General features: G+C 37.5%; 5 protein-coding genes across 5 annotated transcripts in view; 3 read left to right on the plus strand and 2 right to left on the minus strand.

Annotated features, from left to right (window-relative positions):
* LOC149725227 (allene oxide synthase-lipoxygenase protein-like) lies at positions 1–7,781 on the plus strand. Its single transcript, XM_089892801.1, has 16 exons — positions 1–608; positions 871–954; positions 1,015–1,720; positions 2,229–2,415; positions 2,803–2,931; positions 3,310–3,564; positions 3,796–3,886; positions 4,207–4,360; positions 4,664–4,915; positions 5,234–5,426; positions 5,800–5,880; positions 5,970–6,088; positions 6,533–6,652; positions 6,705–6,839; positions 6,900–6,998; positions 7,336–7,781. The coding sequence occupies exons 3-16, from the start codon at positions 1,652–1,654 to the stop codon at positions 7,513–7,515; spliced, it is 2,064 nt and encodes a 687-aa protein (XP_089748927.1). The 5' UTR covers positions 1–608; positions 871–954; positions 1,015–1,651; the 3' UTR covers positions 7,516–7,781.
* Positions 7,782–7,896: 115 nt separating this feature from the next.
* Positions 7,897–10,855, plus strand: LOC149725228 (uncharacterized). Its single transcript, XM_089892825.1, has one exon. The coding sequence runs from the start codon at positions 8,230–8,232 to the stop codon at positions 9,568–9,570; it is 1,341 nt and encodes a 446-aa protein (XP_089748951.1). The 5' UTR covers positions 7,897–8,229; the 3' UTR covers positions 9,571–10,855.
* An 812-nt stretch (positions 10,856–11,667) lies between these two features.
* Positions 11,668–13,002, minus strand: LOC149725229 (uncharacterized). The gene has a single exon (XM_089892836.1). It carries the CDS (start codon positions 12,934–12,936, stop codon positions 11,893–11,895), a length of 1,044 nt encoding a protein of 347 aa, XP_089748962.1. The 5' UTR covers positions 12,937–13,002; the 3' UTR covers positions 11,668–11,892.
* A 2,664-nt stretch (positions 13,003–15,666) lies between these two features.
* LOC149725230 (LIM domain-binding protein 2-like) lies at positions 15,667–17,646 on the minus strand. Its single transcript, XM_089892835.1, has 2 exons — positions 17,516–17,646; positions 15,667–17,353 (listed from the first exon to the last, which is right to left on the minus strand). The coding sequence occupies exons 1-2, from the start codon at positions 17,526–17,528 to the stop codon at positions 16,209–16,211; spliced, it is 1,158 nt and encodes a 385-aa protein (XP_089748961.1). The 5' UTR covers positions 17,529–17,646; the 3' UTR covers positions 15,667–16,208.
* Positions 17,647–18,152: 506 nt separating this feature from the next.
* The window catches only part of LOC149725231 (uncharacterized), a 49,309-nt gene continuing 49,127 nt past the window's right edge, over positions 18,153–18,334 (plus strand). The window contains exon 1 of the mRNA XM_089892768.1: positions 18,153–18,218. The gene's annotated coding sequence lies outside the window, so the exon portion shown is untranslated. The remainder of the gene's footprint in view (positions 18,219–18,334) is intronic.

The raw sequence follows: 18,334 nt of genomic DNA on the forward strand, positions 1-18,334 counted from the left end.
CATGTTTAGCACGTGAACGATTGCAAATCTTTATAAACAAAAGGATTTAGCAAAACAACGCTTGAAATTCCTAATTTGCCTCTCTTCTCTATCAACCACGGAACCAGTTTTGTAAAACGTTGCAAACTTTACAGTAAACATGGGCGATTCTATTCTGTTTGGTACGGCGTGATAGAGAGAAGAATTGTGAAAATGGCACTGCTACACAAAGTCTACCAAGAAATTGTCTGGTATTTCAGAAAATCATATTATGGATTTACTCAAAGCAGGATGCAATCAAGTAGTTTATGAAAAAAGCGCTTTTGGTATAAAGACGCATTCGGCGGGTAGGCGAACTAAAAGCAGATCTTTCTGAATAAGCAAGATGAATTTTAAAGTAACGTTTGTAATTGTTATTTTGCTTGGCTCGGCCATTATGCCATCGGTGAACGGACTCTCAGGAGTTGCTCGGGTCCTTGGCTCAGTCACAAGAGGTATTTTGCTGCCCACAGTCGCGAAACTGGGTCCTCTTGTGCCCGGCGTTGCAAATAGAAGAAGATACCGAACTTGGAGCAGCTGGAAACAGCTAAGATGGACGAAATGGAATGAACAACAAAGGGAATCCATGAGTATGCATGCCTGTTTAAACTTACAGTTATTCTTTTATATGATAGGCTTGTATATTCAATCAAAGCTGGATTTTAGTCGGAAGAGCCTATATGTGGACGTGAAGTTAACCGCATATCGAAACTACAAAACCCGAATTGTTATCAATTTACTAACTGTGGTATAACATCCTTTAGTTACAAAAGTTCCTGTCGCTGAAATCCTGCCCTCATTTTGAATATGTAGGCCTATATATATCGTGAACGTTTTTGTTGCACTGTATAGGTACAGATACAACGGTATCCGAAGTTATGGACGGGTTGATGGAACCAGAACAGTAAACTGTCGACGCTTGCTGCTGAGTGGCGGGTAGATTGTGTAATGTATTCGTAATACACAAGACTTGGCGACATCTTTGTTTATTTTTAGTTACAGAAGAAATACAAACCGCCAACTATCGAATTTATTCCGGGGAATAAAAGAAACAAAAACAAATGAATTTATATTTAATTATTGTTTACAAATTATCGCAACACGCTGCATATATAGCTTATAAGAGACACCATCAAGCATATACTTTAGAATTAATTTCATTAAATCACACAGATTGCTTTTTTCTCGAAAGTGCGGTCATTTACACGAAAGGTTTGGTAATTCGAGTTTCTTTCAGCAGGCAATCTTAGGCTAAAATCTATCAGAGTGATCACTATACGCGTTTACAACGATGCGTCATATATATTGCTTTATCTTAATTCGGATTTAGTATTCACGAGTGAATAAATGTAACTTGTTTTACCTTTGCGTGACGGGAAAACGTCAGTGATTATAACACTCATGTTTAAATCGTTTTGCACAGCTCGTGTCCGCTAAGTGATACCGCGTATACCTATGTAAGAATGCAATCCTCAAAGAGGCATTCATGTGAAAACATTGTCCCGTGTAATGTTCGGTGCGCACCTGTTATGAATAATACCGGACCTCGCATACATTTCATCATTTCCCGTTTACAATATCGCTATTAAACGTGAAACTTGAATCATACCGCAGTTGCAGCCAAACCACAGCTATGGGCAATTGCTTCAAATCTGTTAAAGTGCTGCCGTATCCAACAACTCAGTATAAAGTTTCTGTAAAGGTAAGGCGAAAAAACAATATATAGTAGGATGGGGGAAGATGGGACACCTTTTTATTCTATTTTCTCGTACATTTTGGTAGTAAACAAAGAACACTCGAAGAATTATAAAACCTTGTCCTCGCGACTTTCATAGCCCATTGTTAATTGTTTAAAACACGACCAGGCTATTTATATATTTTGTGCTAAAGGTGCCCCATCTTCCCCCACCCCACTATATAGTACGCAACTCTGTAATTTATAAACAATGTGAACTAACTTTACGCAGAACTCGCTATTGTAGACTATATACTTTTCATGCCCATAGTTAATTCGATACTTTGGTTGCGTCATTTGTTAATTACATGAGTTTAAATGGAAATAATACGATGGATAGCGTTTTCCCTTTTCCGAACTTTCAACGTTTTTTTTATATTATACCGGTTAAAACAATATACCCTTCGACCAGAGTTGGCCAATTATTTATCCCGCGAGTATGTAGTTATATTATAACCAATGTACCGTTGCACAGACTACCGATGGCTATCACAAGGCAGGCACAGATTCAGCAATCTATCTTGAATTGGTGGGGACCGACGGAATGTCAACTGACTGGGTAAAGCTGGACAACTTTCTTAAGGATGATTTTGAAAAGGGACAAGAAAACCATTTCGAGTTTTTGTCACGTGACATCGGCGCACCAATCATAATCAGGATTAGTAAGTTTAAATTTTTTAAATATTTTATTTGTTATTTTACGCCAATGGAACTTTACCTTTAAATTTTCTTATTTAAAAACAGTATAGTATAATGGGGAAAGATGGGACAGCTTTTCCTTCTCTTTTATTGACTCGTTTTGTGGTAAACAAAGAACATTTAAAATTTTATAAATCCGTATCCTCACGACTCCCATAGACCGCTGTTAATTGTTTAAAGCACGATCAGAATATTTAAATATTATGTGCTAAAGGTGTCCCATCTCCCCCACCCTACTATTTCTTTTTTCTGCTATATAGAGCGATAAACAAAACCACCTTGTTATAACAATTGTCATTGTCCGTTATCTCAGGATAAATAAAACAAACATTCATTCCTATGATAAATAGAACTGGAAGATACGGGCGATGAAGACGAGTGGTTGTGCAGTCATATCACTGTGACTTACATGGATAACAAAATAGAATTCCCAGTGTATGAATGGATTGAAAAAAAGATACAGTTCACCACTGGCAAAGGTAAGATGTACTTTTTGTGTAACAATAATTGAGTGAAAGAAAAACATTTTATATACATGTGTATATTTGGGAAATGCACTTAGCAGCAATTGCAGTGGTTGTCTATTTGTCATCCATAAATTGCGAAAAAAGAAGAAAAATGCAATGTTGGTTTAGCAACCAAGCCAGGATAGCGTGTTTTAGTAGCTGTCGTTTTGCTGGGAAACAAAGAACGTTCAAAAAGTTATAAACCGTATTGCCACTACACCCGTACGCACCGTGGTTGTTTAAAACAAGTTCGGATTTGAATATTTTTTGCCAAAGCTGTCTCGTCTTACCCCCCTTTACTTTATATATTTTGCATATACACTTAAAGTGATAACACTTCGAAATTTGCAGCCATGCTACCGCAGAAAGTTGACAACCCTCATGTTCGCTCACTACGTCATCAAGAAATCGACCGACGTAAAGGCCTTTACCTTTGGGTGGACTTGCCAACGGAGGCTCAAATCGGATTTGGTTTGCCGCGTTACGTCAATGTCGATTCTTATGCAAAACTCCCAAAGATTTTCCAGAGAAGCGAAATACGACAAGCGCAGTTTGCTGAGAAAAAACTAGAGGCGTTATTTCAAGTCACTCTTAACGTTATTGGAAGTAAATATTTCCAATTCTTATACTACGCTACATGTTAGGTGTTTTTATGAATGTGTTTATGTGGCATAATGGACCAACTCCATTTTGCAGGTAATATAGCGTGACTCGCTTTAGGACCACAGCCAAATGGCCCATGTTTTTTATCATTATTTTATTAACTACTGGCGTAAACATGAAAAACTACTGCAAACAACTACCGATTTGTTAAACATATATATATATATATTACAGCTGCAATTTGTCCAATTGAAGATTTTGATTCTTTTAAAAAGTTGTACAGACTTCCCGAAATAAAATGGCAAGACCCAGACTACATTAACAAGTAAGTGACAATTCATAAGTTTATTATCTGATTTGGTATACAAAGAACATTCAAAGATTTATTCTCACGACTCCCATAGACCGTTGTGAATTGTTTAAAACACGATCAAGATATTTAGATATTATTTGCCAAAGGTGTCCCATCTTCCCCCACCCTACTATATATTTGTTATTTACGAACGAAGCATAATACGTATAAAAATATCAAGCACACCGGAAATAATGATAAGACAACACTCGCTTACGTATTGAGCAATACATATTCGCAAATCGAATTTGTTATAACTGCAATCACTTAAATCGTGTTTTTCTTTATCATAGTTGGGACACTGATATTGGAATGGGCCGGCAAGTTCTTACTGGTATCAGTCCATTAGCCTTTGAAAAATACACCAAACCTATCCCAAATTTTGACGTCACTAACGATGACGTCAGTGATCTTCTAGAGGGAAAAACTTTAGAGGAAGCTATGCAGGTAGGCTATATTACTCTACATGGTGTTTTTAATGTAAAACGTGTGTGTTCTGAGGCAAGATACTTTATGGCAGTTGCTCGAATCCGGTGGTCATTTATGTCTTGTTTAAATACATTATATATGGGTCAATAAATCCCTAAAAAATTACCCACCAAGTTACATATGTGGTAACTCAAAGGCTAAGCTGGCATGAGATGTATGTGAAACAACACTTATGTTATAAGACTGTCGTTGACACCCAGCACGCGAGGATAAATCCATGCATTCATTTATTCACTTATTTAACACATTGGGTCGTTACAGGCTGGGAAACTTTACGTTGGCGATTACAGCAAACTTCTTGCTGATGTAGAGCGTAGGACATACAACGACGAACCTCTTCATTGCGCAAACTCTATCGGGCTTTTCTACGTAAATACAGAAGGCCAGTTTCTTCCCATTGCCATTCAACTGGTAGCTGGTGATCGAGATTACTTATTCACTCCCTCTTGTAACCATTACGATTGGCTTTTGGCTAAGATGTACTTCAGATGTTCACACTCAAATGTGCATCAGGTGGGAACGTATTCTGTTTGTTTGTAACAAGAAGTTTTTAATTTGGCTTCGAAGTTATAGAATATTACATCTTATAAATTTTAAAGAAGTGTATATCTGTGAATAGTTTAGACGGACAAAAACTATACATGTTAGTGTATAATAAAATGGTAGGCTGTGTAAGACGCAACCTTTCCGAATACCCCCTTTCTTTAGGAGCTTTTTGTGATGATAATGAGCCAGTTCTGGCCTAAATACCAAAGTAACCCCTAATGTCCCGCCATTGTACATCATCCATGTAGAGTTACTGGTTTATATAACACTTTATTATTCACGCAGTGGGTATACCATTACTTGTACACTCACGCCATCATTGAGCCTTTCACCATTGCCCTCTTCCGATGCCTGCCTTCCGCTCATCCGATCTATAAGCTCCTCCGTCCTCACTTACGTACTGTGGTAGCAATCAACACAGAGGCACGTTTAGTGTTGATTCCTCCGAATGCTCGCGGTGGTCAATCAATGGCTATAAGTAAGTGGGCATTTGTAAAACATGAGATCCAAGTGAATGAATGCAGCCTATTTACTTTCGCGGGGCGGGGAAACAACACTTGTTATAACACGGTATTCTGTTTTACACTGCTGGGTGCCCGCTTACGAGTTATCACTTTTATGCTGGGTGATTAATTTGAGAAGATGTTTTATTTTTTGTTTTTATGTATCACTGACAATTCTATGCGTTGGACAATAACGTATTAGTGACCACTGGCTTTTAGTAAGTTTTTTTGCTCAAGGACACATGCGCCCATAATGATAGCAGCGACGATTGTCCAAATTTCCAGACATAAAAAATCAGGCACCAGTGTTAGAGATGCTGTTATTATTAATTCAATGTTTTTATGCAGTGGCTGCTGCGCTTGCCCGTAAACAATTTAAAACATTTCACTTTGACGACATCGTAATACCCAAGGTCTTAAAGAAACTTGGTAAGTTAAAAAATTGATATACGTATATCACATATTTTATATATAGATGTTCATTTTGTTCCATATTGTACATTCCTTTATAAACATAGGTACGGACGACTCGGAGCTGTTGCCCAACTTTTACTATAGGGACGACGCTCTGGCTCTTTGGTCTATTATGGAAAAATACGTTGAAAGTGTAGTACGGTTTTATTACACTTCGGATGAGGTATGTCCATTGTTATGGCATAATATTCCAATAGAGTCTCGTGGTAATGGGCCAATTCTGCCCTAAATCCTAGAACCCATGGCGTGTCACATTACGGGACCTCACCCACAGGAAATAAAATAAAAAACAGCAGGACAAGACGGGGACACCTTTAGCACATAATATCCAAATATATCGAAACTTACAAGTTTATTTAAACGAATAACAACGGTCTATGGGAATCGTGAGAATACGGTTTTATGATTCTTTGAATGTTCTTTGTTTAGGCTATTATCAAATGAGACGAGAAAATAGAACAAAAGGTGTCCCATTTTCCTCACTATATATTATTGCCAACGATTATTTATACTTCTGTCTACAGTAATAACACGAGGTCAAAATGTACCTTATTTGATAATTTAACCGAAACAAAAGTGTTTACTTTTCCATGAAATGTGTATATAGGACGTCGAAGAAGACTTTGAGTTACAAGGTTGGGCAAAAGACGTCGCAGAACATGGGTTAGGCTGGCAAGATGGTGATACCAGAGGCTTCCCGACTTCTATTACAAATATTGAACAATTGGTAAAATCCGCCTTTGTTATAAAGCAGTAAACTAATTATGAATACGATTTAGATCGAAATTTCTGTGACACTCATGTTCACTAGTTCTGCACAGCATGCAGCTGTAAACTTCGGGCAGTTTGAAACTTACAAGTTTATTCCAAATGCGACCGTCGGCATGAGGCAGCCACCTCACAAGAAAGGAGAAGTAAGAGCATGACGTATACTGTACGTCATACTGACGTCATAATAAATACATTTATTTCAGGCAACACTTGAAAGGGTACTAGAGTCTCTACCGGACGCAACGTTGGCTAGTCTTCATGTCGCGGTTTCTTACACCCTTTCGCAGTTTTCACCTGACGAGGTATAACTCTTTGGGCTGCTAGTATAAGGTGGAGTAAGACGATACACCTTTAGCAAAAAATATCCTAATCGTGTTTAAAACAGTTAACAATGGTCAATAGGAGTCATAAGCATACGGTTTTATATTTTTGTCGTTCTTCGTTTACTACTAAATGGGATGAGAAAAAAACATATAAATATTGATAGTGATGGGCCAGCGAAAGTCTGAATTCTACATCCGTTGACGTACATCGCCGTAGAGCCTTAACCATAAAAAATACCCAATAATTTAATCATTTCGTCCTTATATAAGCATGAAATTCGGTTTTTAGAGCAATAATTAATCATAAAACCTACAGGCTTACCTTGGGACTTTTGCCGAGCGACTTTTCACCGAAACAGAAATAACATCCATTCAGGAGACTTACCGGCAGGACCTTGCTGGGTTGGAGCAGAATATAGTTCAACGAAATGAGGGTCTTGAATATGAATACTCATATTTACAACCATCACGCGTTCCAGAGAGTATAGCGATTTAAATACGTTATGCCATAGCATATGCTATATGCCAGTGTAACAAGGCCACATAGCCATATTAATCAGTCAATATTTAAAAATCATAGCCTTGAAAATTTTGCGGTTGAGTAATACATATCAAAACTGCAAGTATGCTTGAATATGCGTATATTTCGTTTTGTTGTAACTTTGATTTTTTTGTTTTGTTGTTACTAAGTGGATATGAATGTAAAAAAACTGAGAAGCTATAAATCTACACAAGTATAATAAACATACGTTCTAAAATCGGTTAGAACTAGCGTATAGACCCTCTTTTAAACCCAAAGATTTCTTGGCTTACGTTTTCTATGAACAGATTTTAAGCACAAGTGGGATGTTTTTGTCTCAGTTGGTAAGTTGTTTGTCTGTCGTGCGGTTGCGTTTCTTTGTGTGTAATTTGCTCCAAAACATAGGACGTATTTTCTTGTGAGGTTCAGGACTTTTATCATGTTATTAGTTATTACACTGCCTATGCATCGCATAGGTGTTATTAATTTGGTTAGTTATCAGTGAGGTACAGTAAGCTTGCTGCTTGTATACAGAGTAAGAACAGGCGATTTGTAAAACTATGTCCTTCAGCATAAGGTTTAAATACGCACCACTGGCTATTTATTGAAATGTAACATGTACCTTAAAGTTTTTATAGACATTAAATGCATCCATTTACTGTTCACTGAATCATCAAAGAATATGTGGTTATGTCTGGCCATGGGGAAATTGTGACATTATCTTCTGTGTTCCTGCATTATGATACAACGACCGTTAACAACACAATGACTGCCAGCAAAGCATCGTGGTTCTCGGACACTAATCTACTGCTATGCATTCTACTAGCAGTGTGTATGTGCATACTTGTGCTACTTGTATGTCTTCTAGCTTGCTTTTGCTGCCGCTTTGTTCTTAAGAGAAGTAATGGTAGTAGAAAAGAGAATAATGTGAAAACTGTATTAATAACCAAAGCAACTTCAGTAACTGGTTTAAACCAAACCAATCTAAATGAAGTGAAGTCTTCTTCAAGAAGCTTACTCAAGGTGTACACCACAGAAGGTGCTGCTTTAATAGACAACTCAAATCAAAACTTCAATAATGGTGCTACCCAGTCAAAAGATTCCGCAACCAATACATTTGCAATTCGTCATCAAAATCTAATGACAAGTACCCCGACTGTGAGAGAAAATGGTGCAAGAAAATGCAACTCAATTGTTGCATTGGTCACTTCACCACAGTCAACTATCACTGGGGTAGACTGGCAAAGTTTCAAGCATGATACACCTTGCACCAATGGCCATGGTACTATTAATACTGTGAACAATGAACCTGTTTCTTCATCATATCAAGTTATGTCTCCAGTCACACAGCAAGGAGTTCTTAATTGGGCAACCACTAACGATATATTAGATGCTCACTCCCCAAACTCAGTGGGTTTATATGGGACAGCATTTTCTCAGTTGGATTCCAATCCACTCTCTGAAGAAAATGATTTGGATTCAGCATCTGAAGTTAAAGAATTGCTTTCCCCACTGCAAGTTCCTGTGTCATCAGAATGTAGTCCTTTAACGCCAAATGGAGTTTCTTCCTCACTGCCTTTAGATGTACATGGCCACCCCCGAGCTTGGTTTGTTCCATTGGATGAAATTTATCATGAACCTCTTCGACATTCTTTCATTGATGTTTCAAACCACAACTTTGATTTAGTTTCAGGCCCATTTCCTCCGGATCAGAAAGAACAAGATTTAAGAGCTATTAATAGCCCTGGTAGTAACACCTCTAATCAACAGCTTAACGGGTCAACAAAAGTTACCAGTAGGCCAAAAGGAATCGCTGCTTCTCAAAGCTCTGGTTCTGAAATCGACCGAAGCGATTGCTGTAACTGGAGAGATAGTGGCGTTCCTGTTTCTCACATGAATTTAATAAAATCTTCATCCAGCGAATGTGAGAACAAAAAGCCGAGTCTATGGGAGCAACGAGAAGATCGGCCTGTTGTGTTCCTAGAAGATAATGCTGGTGAATTGGTTTCTCCTGAGCTTGAGGTGGCATAAAATGGAATGGTCCAATTTTCCTTTACAACATATTTGCAGTTTTCACCTTTTTGCCTTGCCTATAGGCAGTTAGTGTGCTGGTTTCAACATTCAATATGGTTTCCTACAGTCAGCAAAAGTTTTATTGATCTAGTTTAAAATAGCTTGATAGTTTGCGCTTATTAGTCCCAGCTAAAGTTTCCCATGTGGTTTAAGAGTTTAGTTTCCCATACATTACTTAGGCTCTAGATAAGCTGCCCAAATCTGATTTTCCAAACCTAATCATGTTTGTGGGTCCAAGCTTCCATAATTATTTACAGTAAATTAAATGGTTTTCAATTACTTTGATCATGTTTTTTCCTTTTTGCATTTAATTATACTTTAATTATCAATGATTACCAATTACACTTGAAGTTAACAATTTTCAATGTCCTTAAAACCCGATAATCACTTTTTAAAATCGTATCCTCCATCTTTGCTTTTATAAGCACAATTGACGAATAACAACATACAGCCCTTCACTCAACATTATCAATGTCTTGATATACATTCTGTGTACATAGCAAAAGTCGTATACCAACACTAATTTTGCTCGTAATTTTTATATGAAATGTTACACTGTTGCTGCAATACTATATGTGTACCTGCTGTACAGGTTTTGGTCCCAAGCAGTATTTATACTTCAGTGTGATATTCACTCACATACATGTCATTAGATGTAGTAACAATTTCTATTATTCAGTAGTTACCAATTTTTTTATGGTGCTTTTGAAAGTGTCTGCTCGCTAAGTGTGACCTATTGACACGTTAATCTAGTTGCAATGTATATATGTATACATAGTGTATATATTGAATGCCGTTCCACACCATGCTGGAAGCTGCAGCTTTTTGTTATTTTCACATTTTTATCACAGTTACACACCAGCCAACGGCTGCTTTTTTATAAAACCACCCGTTAAAATTTACCAAGCATTAAGGCTTACCACACAACCACTCATATGGGCCGAGCTTGCCATTTTTTCACTTTTCTATTAATATTTCATTAGAAAACCCAGTGTGCTATTCCAATACTGCAACTAATCAAATCACTTACAGTTTTGTTTTATTTTTACCACATTTTTGTTGCTTTTGCATTATCAGCCGCACTAACGTTAATATTTCACGGTCCGTGTGTTTAATTTTTAATTTTCCAAATCAACAGCGTACTTTTTCTTCAAAAAGGTTGTGCCAGGTTTAATTTGTCAACCCACTGTTTGTATTTCTTGACCCACACTGCGCCATTCTTGCAATAAATAGCACGGGTACATCTGTCCTCTTTTCCCCAAGGACTTTTCGCGATATTGGGCGACAATGAACATGCTAGACTATGACGTAATGGAACCTGTTACTCGCTGTCTCTTTCTGCTACCAGCTACATAGATAGTTTCCGTCTGAGAAGCTTTAGCAATTACGACTGCACAATAGGCAGTAATATTTTCCCAATGAAAACGCTGTTATATGGTCCCTTTTACACAGTTACATTACCGCATCCGAATTATATCGTGTTTTTTTGTGGGATTCACAAATTTATTATCTCCTACTTTAAGAGGTGATAGAAATTCACTTTAACCGTTAAAAAGTTTAAACCAACCGTGTCGGTAACACCCCAGAGAATTTATTTTTGGCAATTCTCTTCGATATGCCCTTTGAACTGGAACCGAGACGACCCGTTGCCGTGGATTTTAATTTCCTGTTTTGAATCCAAATTTTACCAGCACATTCGAAAGTATTCCCAAAGCGTAGACCAGCGAACGCGTACACCGTCATTACGTATGTACCAAAACAACAATTACGGTCCATCTTTTTCCAATATTATTGATTTCACGTAAAACGATCCGGATATTCATATAATCCGACCAATCATAGCCTACTTCGTAACAACACCTTTTAGCAATGATATGCCTCTTTTAATACACAAACGAAGGTAATGTTTACCGCCTATATTTCAGCTAACACAATACTTCATCTGAAAACAGTATTGATTTAAATCTATGACGTCATGCCTACGTCATACGTTGGTTTTTCAATCGATTCTGTCCTACTCAAACATTCGTCTTAAAATCACTGCTTTCTTTTGAATTTCACAAAATCCAAGTCTGTGTTATCTGTTTTGATTTTTCACTCCGTTGGGTTATAGATTTTCTTTGATTGTTTAGCTTAGACCGTAGTGTTAGTTAAACATGATCAATTCAATATGGTATTTATTACATACACTTCGCACGTTAATGTTTACAGTCCATGTACGCCGGTACTTTATATTTCGTGTTTTTTGCAGGTAATATCACATTGTCATTTAGGGGAAGCTTAAAATTCTGTAACGTATGTTTCGTTGTCCTGCCCAGCGTACGTCACTGTGGTGATAGCTGTATCATTTCTCTCGTGTTTCAGAGATGAAGTTCTCCCGCTACTGTGCTCTCTATCATCATCTGCCGGGGGCTTGCATATTGGAAATAATCGCGACTTCCAGTTGGTGAACGAACATGTAACTATGATGATGTTGGCCAACAGCATGATGCTGTAAATGAAGTACCCCATGACGATGTTCTTATGACGTAACATGGTCACCACAAGAGGCGCTAGAATGTACGTGGAAATGCAAAGCAGAGTTGTGACGACAACCCTGCGAGACATAGAGCGCACACTTTGTGCTGACCTGTTGCTCAGTATATCTCTATGTCTCCACATTGGATACACAAGCAAGCCACCTAAAGTGACCACACACACGGCGCTTGAGATGGTCAAAAACACGATACTTGGCAGCACTTCTTTACCCACATATGAATACGCACACATAATGTTCTTGGTGTATCTAGCATCGCTGATAAATGTGAATATCCCACCTTGTTGTAAAGCCGCAACAACAACCACGAATAGAATGACATAGTTTAGACTGATGACCATCTTACTCTGCAAGCTTCTCATTATCCTGTGGGAATAAAACACTCGGATTCGAAGCCATAGAAGCAGAAAAACAGCAGCGAGTCCAAGATTGTAGAACCAAGTAGCTGCAATACGATAAATATTACATACAATTCTACCATCTTCATAACGAACGAGCATTGGGACTTGTATTGATAGAAAAGCAGCGATAGTTAAGACTATTGCTGCAATCAAAGTGACCGGGAGAAATTTCTCTGAATATTCGATGTTCTGTCTTCGTCTGCTCACCCTTCGGTGTGTTCTCACTTCATATACGATGCTCATTATCAGAAGATAAACAGTTACAGCCGCGAAAAATATGGACAAAATCTCAAGCCATAACCATTCCACCTCTTCTGCGTATAAGCGGGCACGGTTCACGGATGTTGTGCTTATGTTAACTTCTTCTTCAGGAGCTAACGTCGTCATTTCAAACTTTTACTACTCCAACCACGTAAGTCTTTTTGTATAAGCTTATATGCACCGCAGTAGGGATCGGCTGCAGACTGAAAAATCAAGTTAAATCTAATTTTTAGGAGATATAGTTGGGTGGAAAAGATAGGACACCTTTAAGCACATAATATCCGAATATCATGATCGTGTTTTAAACAAATAATAACGGTCTATGGAAGTCGTTATAGGATACGGTTTTATAATTCTTTGAATTTTTTTACTACCAAATATGACGAGAAAATAGAATAACAAGGTGTCCCATCTTCCCCCAACCTACTTTATAGAAAACCTACGTTTCGTCCATACGTTCTGTCTACATTACATATCCCGTCTCACTGATCACACGCGAGAGTTTTAGACAAACATAAACGTATAAAGCAGCCCATACCCTTTTCGTACGTAGTATATCTAAAACCTGAAGTTCGGTTTCGAACCTTAACAAAAATAACCACATACTAAACCTATATAAATGCCTAACCTTGAAAACCGTATGTGTATATGACACGACTACACCTTGGTGTTTGCGAATTTGTTTTCTCCTCTCAGGTGGAATAACAAAATTACGCACCCGTATCGTCTTAAGAAATCGTACCCTATGTTTCATTAAGCTCAGTGTAGACTGATTATATTGCTCCAATAACACAATGAGTAACATGAAAAATTTATTCAAGGATCGTGTAAAAAACATTTTATACTCTCGTTATGCAAAATGCAGCCTCAAAGCGTATCATATAGCCGTTTTCATATCCTGAAAACACCGCTTTGTGATTTATATCCAAACCCCACTGACGTAGAGCGTTAGATCGGTCTTATTTATGGCTGCAATCTAAACATCTAAATTTTTCCTCTTTAGCAAAAATCTTCATTTCCAATGAAGCGAAAAACACAGAATGACATTGACGTCTTTGCGAAATTGAAATTGAAGAATATCTAAAACAACAAAATGTGAGTAATCCCTGTTGCTGGCAGCTGTTTACCATGTTGTATGTTTTCATATATTAGCTATATAAAAACATATAGGCTATAATATAAATAACATAAGACTATTAAACATGCTGTAAACAATACTCGACGGGCAAATACAACGCGCGTCATGAGAGTGTTGATATCCATGATGCAGCACATATTAGTTGGTACGCATATCTATAGTATATACCTTATTGGGAGTGTAACGTTCATACACTCATGTCTACAGTTTTATTTGCTGCATGGTTCTGTGGGGTAAGATAAAATACTGTTAGCCTATAATCTCCCATATTCCCTGAACGTCTTTTAAACAATAAACAACGCCCTTATACAGAGTTTTTGAACCCCCATTTTATGTGGTAAAATAACGGATGTTTTGTTCCATACATGTGCCCGCCTATTAGTTAACACAAATGTAACTTTGTTCCTAATTGTTTTGTTTTTTTCTGTATAGCTGACGATTCGAACGATTCGGTCGATTCGTTAGTGACCACTAGAACAACGCGTGGCAGCAACGTGTTTAAACTGGTAACTTCTTGGTTATAGAGGCAGGCGCGCTAACCACTGTGCCCTGCACCGACATTTTGGTTCGGAGTCAGGTTAGGAGCCGAAGTGTATGATGCTACCATTTGTATAAGTTGTTTTAATAATCAACAATTTGTCCCGATAAGCGATGATAAATGGTGATCATTATGACATATCAAATAGAACTCTTTACTTGTTAAAATAAATGTACGTCTCACGGCCGATTAACCCGGCGCTTAGAATATATTGATGAAAAGACATCATAATTAATCAAGTATAAAAATACGGCTCTAATATCACGTTTCGTGTACCTGAAACCGTCGTCATAATTTATTTATCATCGCGGGGCCCATATTGTACAAGGTGGCTTCATACATTTCGTGCTTTCTAATTATCAACTGTATATATATATATATAACATATAGTACTGTGGGGGAACATGGGACACCTTTAACACATAGTATCTAAACATCTTGGTGGTATTTTAGGCAAATAACAACGGTCTGTGGGAGTCGTGAGGATACGGTTTTATAAATATTTGAATGTTTTTTTGTTTACTATACCATAACTGGAACGAGAAAATAGGTGAAAAGGTGTCTCACATCCCCCCTACTATATACAAATGATTTATTTTTATGACCGTTAATTCAAACAAATCAAGCGAGCTGCGATCCCAGTACCCTCTGGTTCAATCAAAGGTAATTTATTTTAATACCCCTAGATTGTTTATTTTGGATAAAAAGTCGATCCGTTGTGTTTATTTATATTTAACTTACTCGGTAAAAGTTATTAAAGATTGCGGGTTTAAATGTAGTGCGCCGGAGTTCGTTTATATTGGGTAGGCTGGCTTCCAAAGCAGTGCTGTGGTCATACTGTGCCCTTAAGCGAGTTACGAATAATATAAATGCTTATAGTAACAACTTCGTAGTTACTTAATCTTACCACAACTATATCCAAATGTAATCTAGTCACACCAAACGCACAGACACGACCCCTCGTAGAATATAAGACTCCTTGTTAAAGTGCAGTTCTCAGTATAGCTTTGACGTCATGGAATGAAACATAACGTCATTGCTCAATACTGAGTACATTAGTGACTACGATTTTTACTGGGCATGAGGTTCCGGAAAACATTGAAACTGTAAGATTGGCTTGTACCTATACAATACATAGGCATCTCCATTTCTATACAGCTGCAAGAAAATGTTACGAAAACATTTTTGTGGCAATTTAATAGCAGCACCATTGTTTTTACAAATATTATATAAACAACACTGAAATTAATGCTTACGTTCATATTTCATTAAGTCACTAATGTTTGAAAATACAAACGTTTAGTTGTTCCATGGGAATAGTTGATTAGAAGAAAACAATTATGACTTTGCATAATTGAAGCCAACACAAGATTAGTTAACAGTGAAATGGACATGATTTTGCAATCAGCTTCACTGTTTTAGGCAAAACTTTGAAATATACACTGTACTTGATGTTGCAATAGTTACGAGATCATAGTCATGTTTAATAAACATGTAGATGAAACAAATATACTAAATACAGGTCCTTGGATTGTGCATATATTTATCACATTTGGAGAGTTTCATTTTTGCACCAATTATCAAATTTTCATGTACATTATAAAAAACAGTTATAGACCATTAATTTTACACATGTGCTTCATGAAAAATCCTACTATTATCTATGGAAAAATAACATCATCGTAAGCTTTGGATCATGTAAATTTGCACAAAAAAGAAAGATTAAGTGCTAGAGGATAAAGGTGGGGTGGGGTTAGGCGCCAGATCTGCAGGCTCACTTTTCGGTATAATGTTATTGGGCATTCCAGCACTTTGTGGGGGATGTCCTTGCCAACCTGCTGGATTAGAGGGAGAAGAAATGCTTGGGAAGCTAGCAGCTGATGTATCATGCTCTTCAGACTTTACTGAAGGCCCATCGAATTGATTATTCTCCAATCTCGTGATCATTCTTTCATCTTCATCTCCAAACTCACAACCCATGAGTGTTGGTTCGCTGACCATCATTACTTCAGACGTTTGGAAACCTTTCTTTTTCTGTGGTTGACTAACATGAGGGGTGTTGTTGTTGCTGGAGTTTTTCCGCTTTCGTGACGGTCGTTTTGTTGGTCTGCTGGCATCAGTTGTTGGGTTTAGCATTCGCTGCCACTTTTGAAAGAGGCAGTTACGGAGGCAATCTCGTGGATCCATGTTATAGGTTTTCTGCCTGGACATGAGCTCTTTCATTGGCTCAATAATGACGCACATCTTTAAGTAGTTAAGCATGGGTGGCGTGAGACCTTGGCGTGTTGTGTTTTTACATAAATCTTCAAGAATTCCAGGGTTTTGCATTGGGGCTTGTTTAGGTATGTACTCTAGGTGCGTCTGTATTGCGAAATGCCATGAACGAATTCTCATTAGTTCATCGGCACTAAAATCCACAAGCAAATGTCCTTCTGAACACACTTTAGTAGGAACAGGCTTGTTGTGGTGCATGACCATAGTTGCATGCTCACAGTCCAATGTTATTGTGCCATTAGCATTATTCATATAATCCTTAGGCAGACGAAGCACCATCTGCATATCTATCACTCCACTTTCGAACATGGTCCTGAAAAACCTGGGAATTAATGTCCTTCCAATTGTATATCTCTTTAAACCATCCTCCAAGCAAAAAGATAGAGTGAGCATGGACTTATCTTCGAAAAACTCGGAAGCAAAAGTATCCCACCATTGGTTGTCACAGTTATCTGTTCGTTCCTGCAGTCGTTTATTCATCTGATAAATTTTATAATCCGGTGGTAACATGATCGGAGGGTGTCTGCCATCCATTGTTGAGTTACTATTAGGTCGAATAGGCATCTCAAAATATTCAAATATATAACTGCAATCTGAAAAATAAAGTTTTTTAAATAAAACTATATACAGGGTAAGACATATTATTTTTAGGGGTACAAAACGATATGAAATACTTTTTTAAATAACACACTAAAGATAGTTTACATAAGCTGAAATGTATTTCTTTGATTTTGAAAGTAAACATGTTATCATACCATATAAACCCATATCCACGCGTTATTTCTACATCTCGAGCTATTTCGAAATGGTTTACATTCAATTTTCAAACTTAACACAGTTTCTAGTCGCTTTCAAGCTTTTAAAAGCTTTTAGTAACTTGATATACAGCGAGAGCTGTCTCGTAGATTCCTTGCAGGAATATACCATAGAAATCTCGTTTCCAAATGCAGCACGCTTGATTTCACATGTAGTTGTGAATATGAAGATTCCTTCTTATGATGTATTCAAATGGTAAACAACATACAGAATTTTGTAGGAAATAAAGACACCCAAAAGCTATTTTTCACAAAACCCATTGTCACTTTCTGCATACAAGCTTAACCTGTTGTGGAAAAAGTGGGACAGAGATTCGTTTTTTCAAAACGTTCACTGTGATGTTTCTCGATTCCAGCTACTGCAACAGTTATTTAGCATGGACAGATCAGAATTCGGTAATCATCAGTTATATATACCTGAAAATTGCTATTTAACGCTAAAGGATTACGCCTCACTTTGGTTTGTCGCTTGCCCTGCAAGTGCTTTTTTAGTCCAGGAGGCAAAAGCGCCGGAGTAATCAACGCCGCGCATGTGCAGCGTGCGTATCAGCTGGTACTTTGTAACTTCATTTAAAGATAGCGTTTGGTTGGCAAGCAAGTTGTATGTATAGTTTGCAATGCGATTCTTCACCTACAAGGTTTGGTAAGTGTGTTTTGCTGTTTTGTAAAGTACTAGAACATTGTTTATGTGGTATGATGACATTAACTTGAACCCATACGTTTAGGCAAAAGTAAAACTGTAATTAATGTTATACAGTA

The sequence above is a fragment of the Ciona robusta genome, chromosome 14 (assembly GCF_009617815.1).
Source record: "Ciona robusta chromosome 14, ASM961781v2".
In the NCBI taxonomy this organism is placed as follows: domain Eukaryota; kingdom Metazoa; phylum Chordata; class Ascidiacea; order Phlebobranchia; family Cionidae; genus Ciona; species Ciona robusta.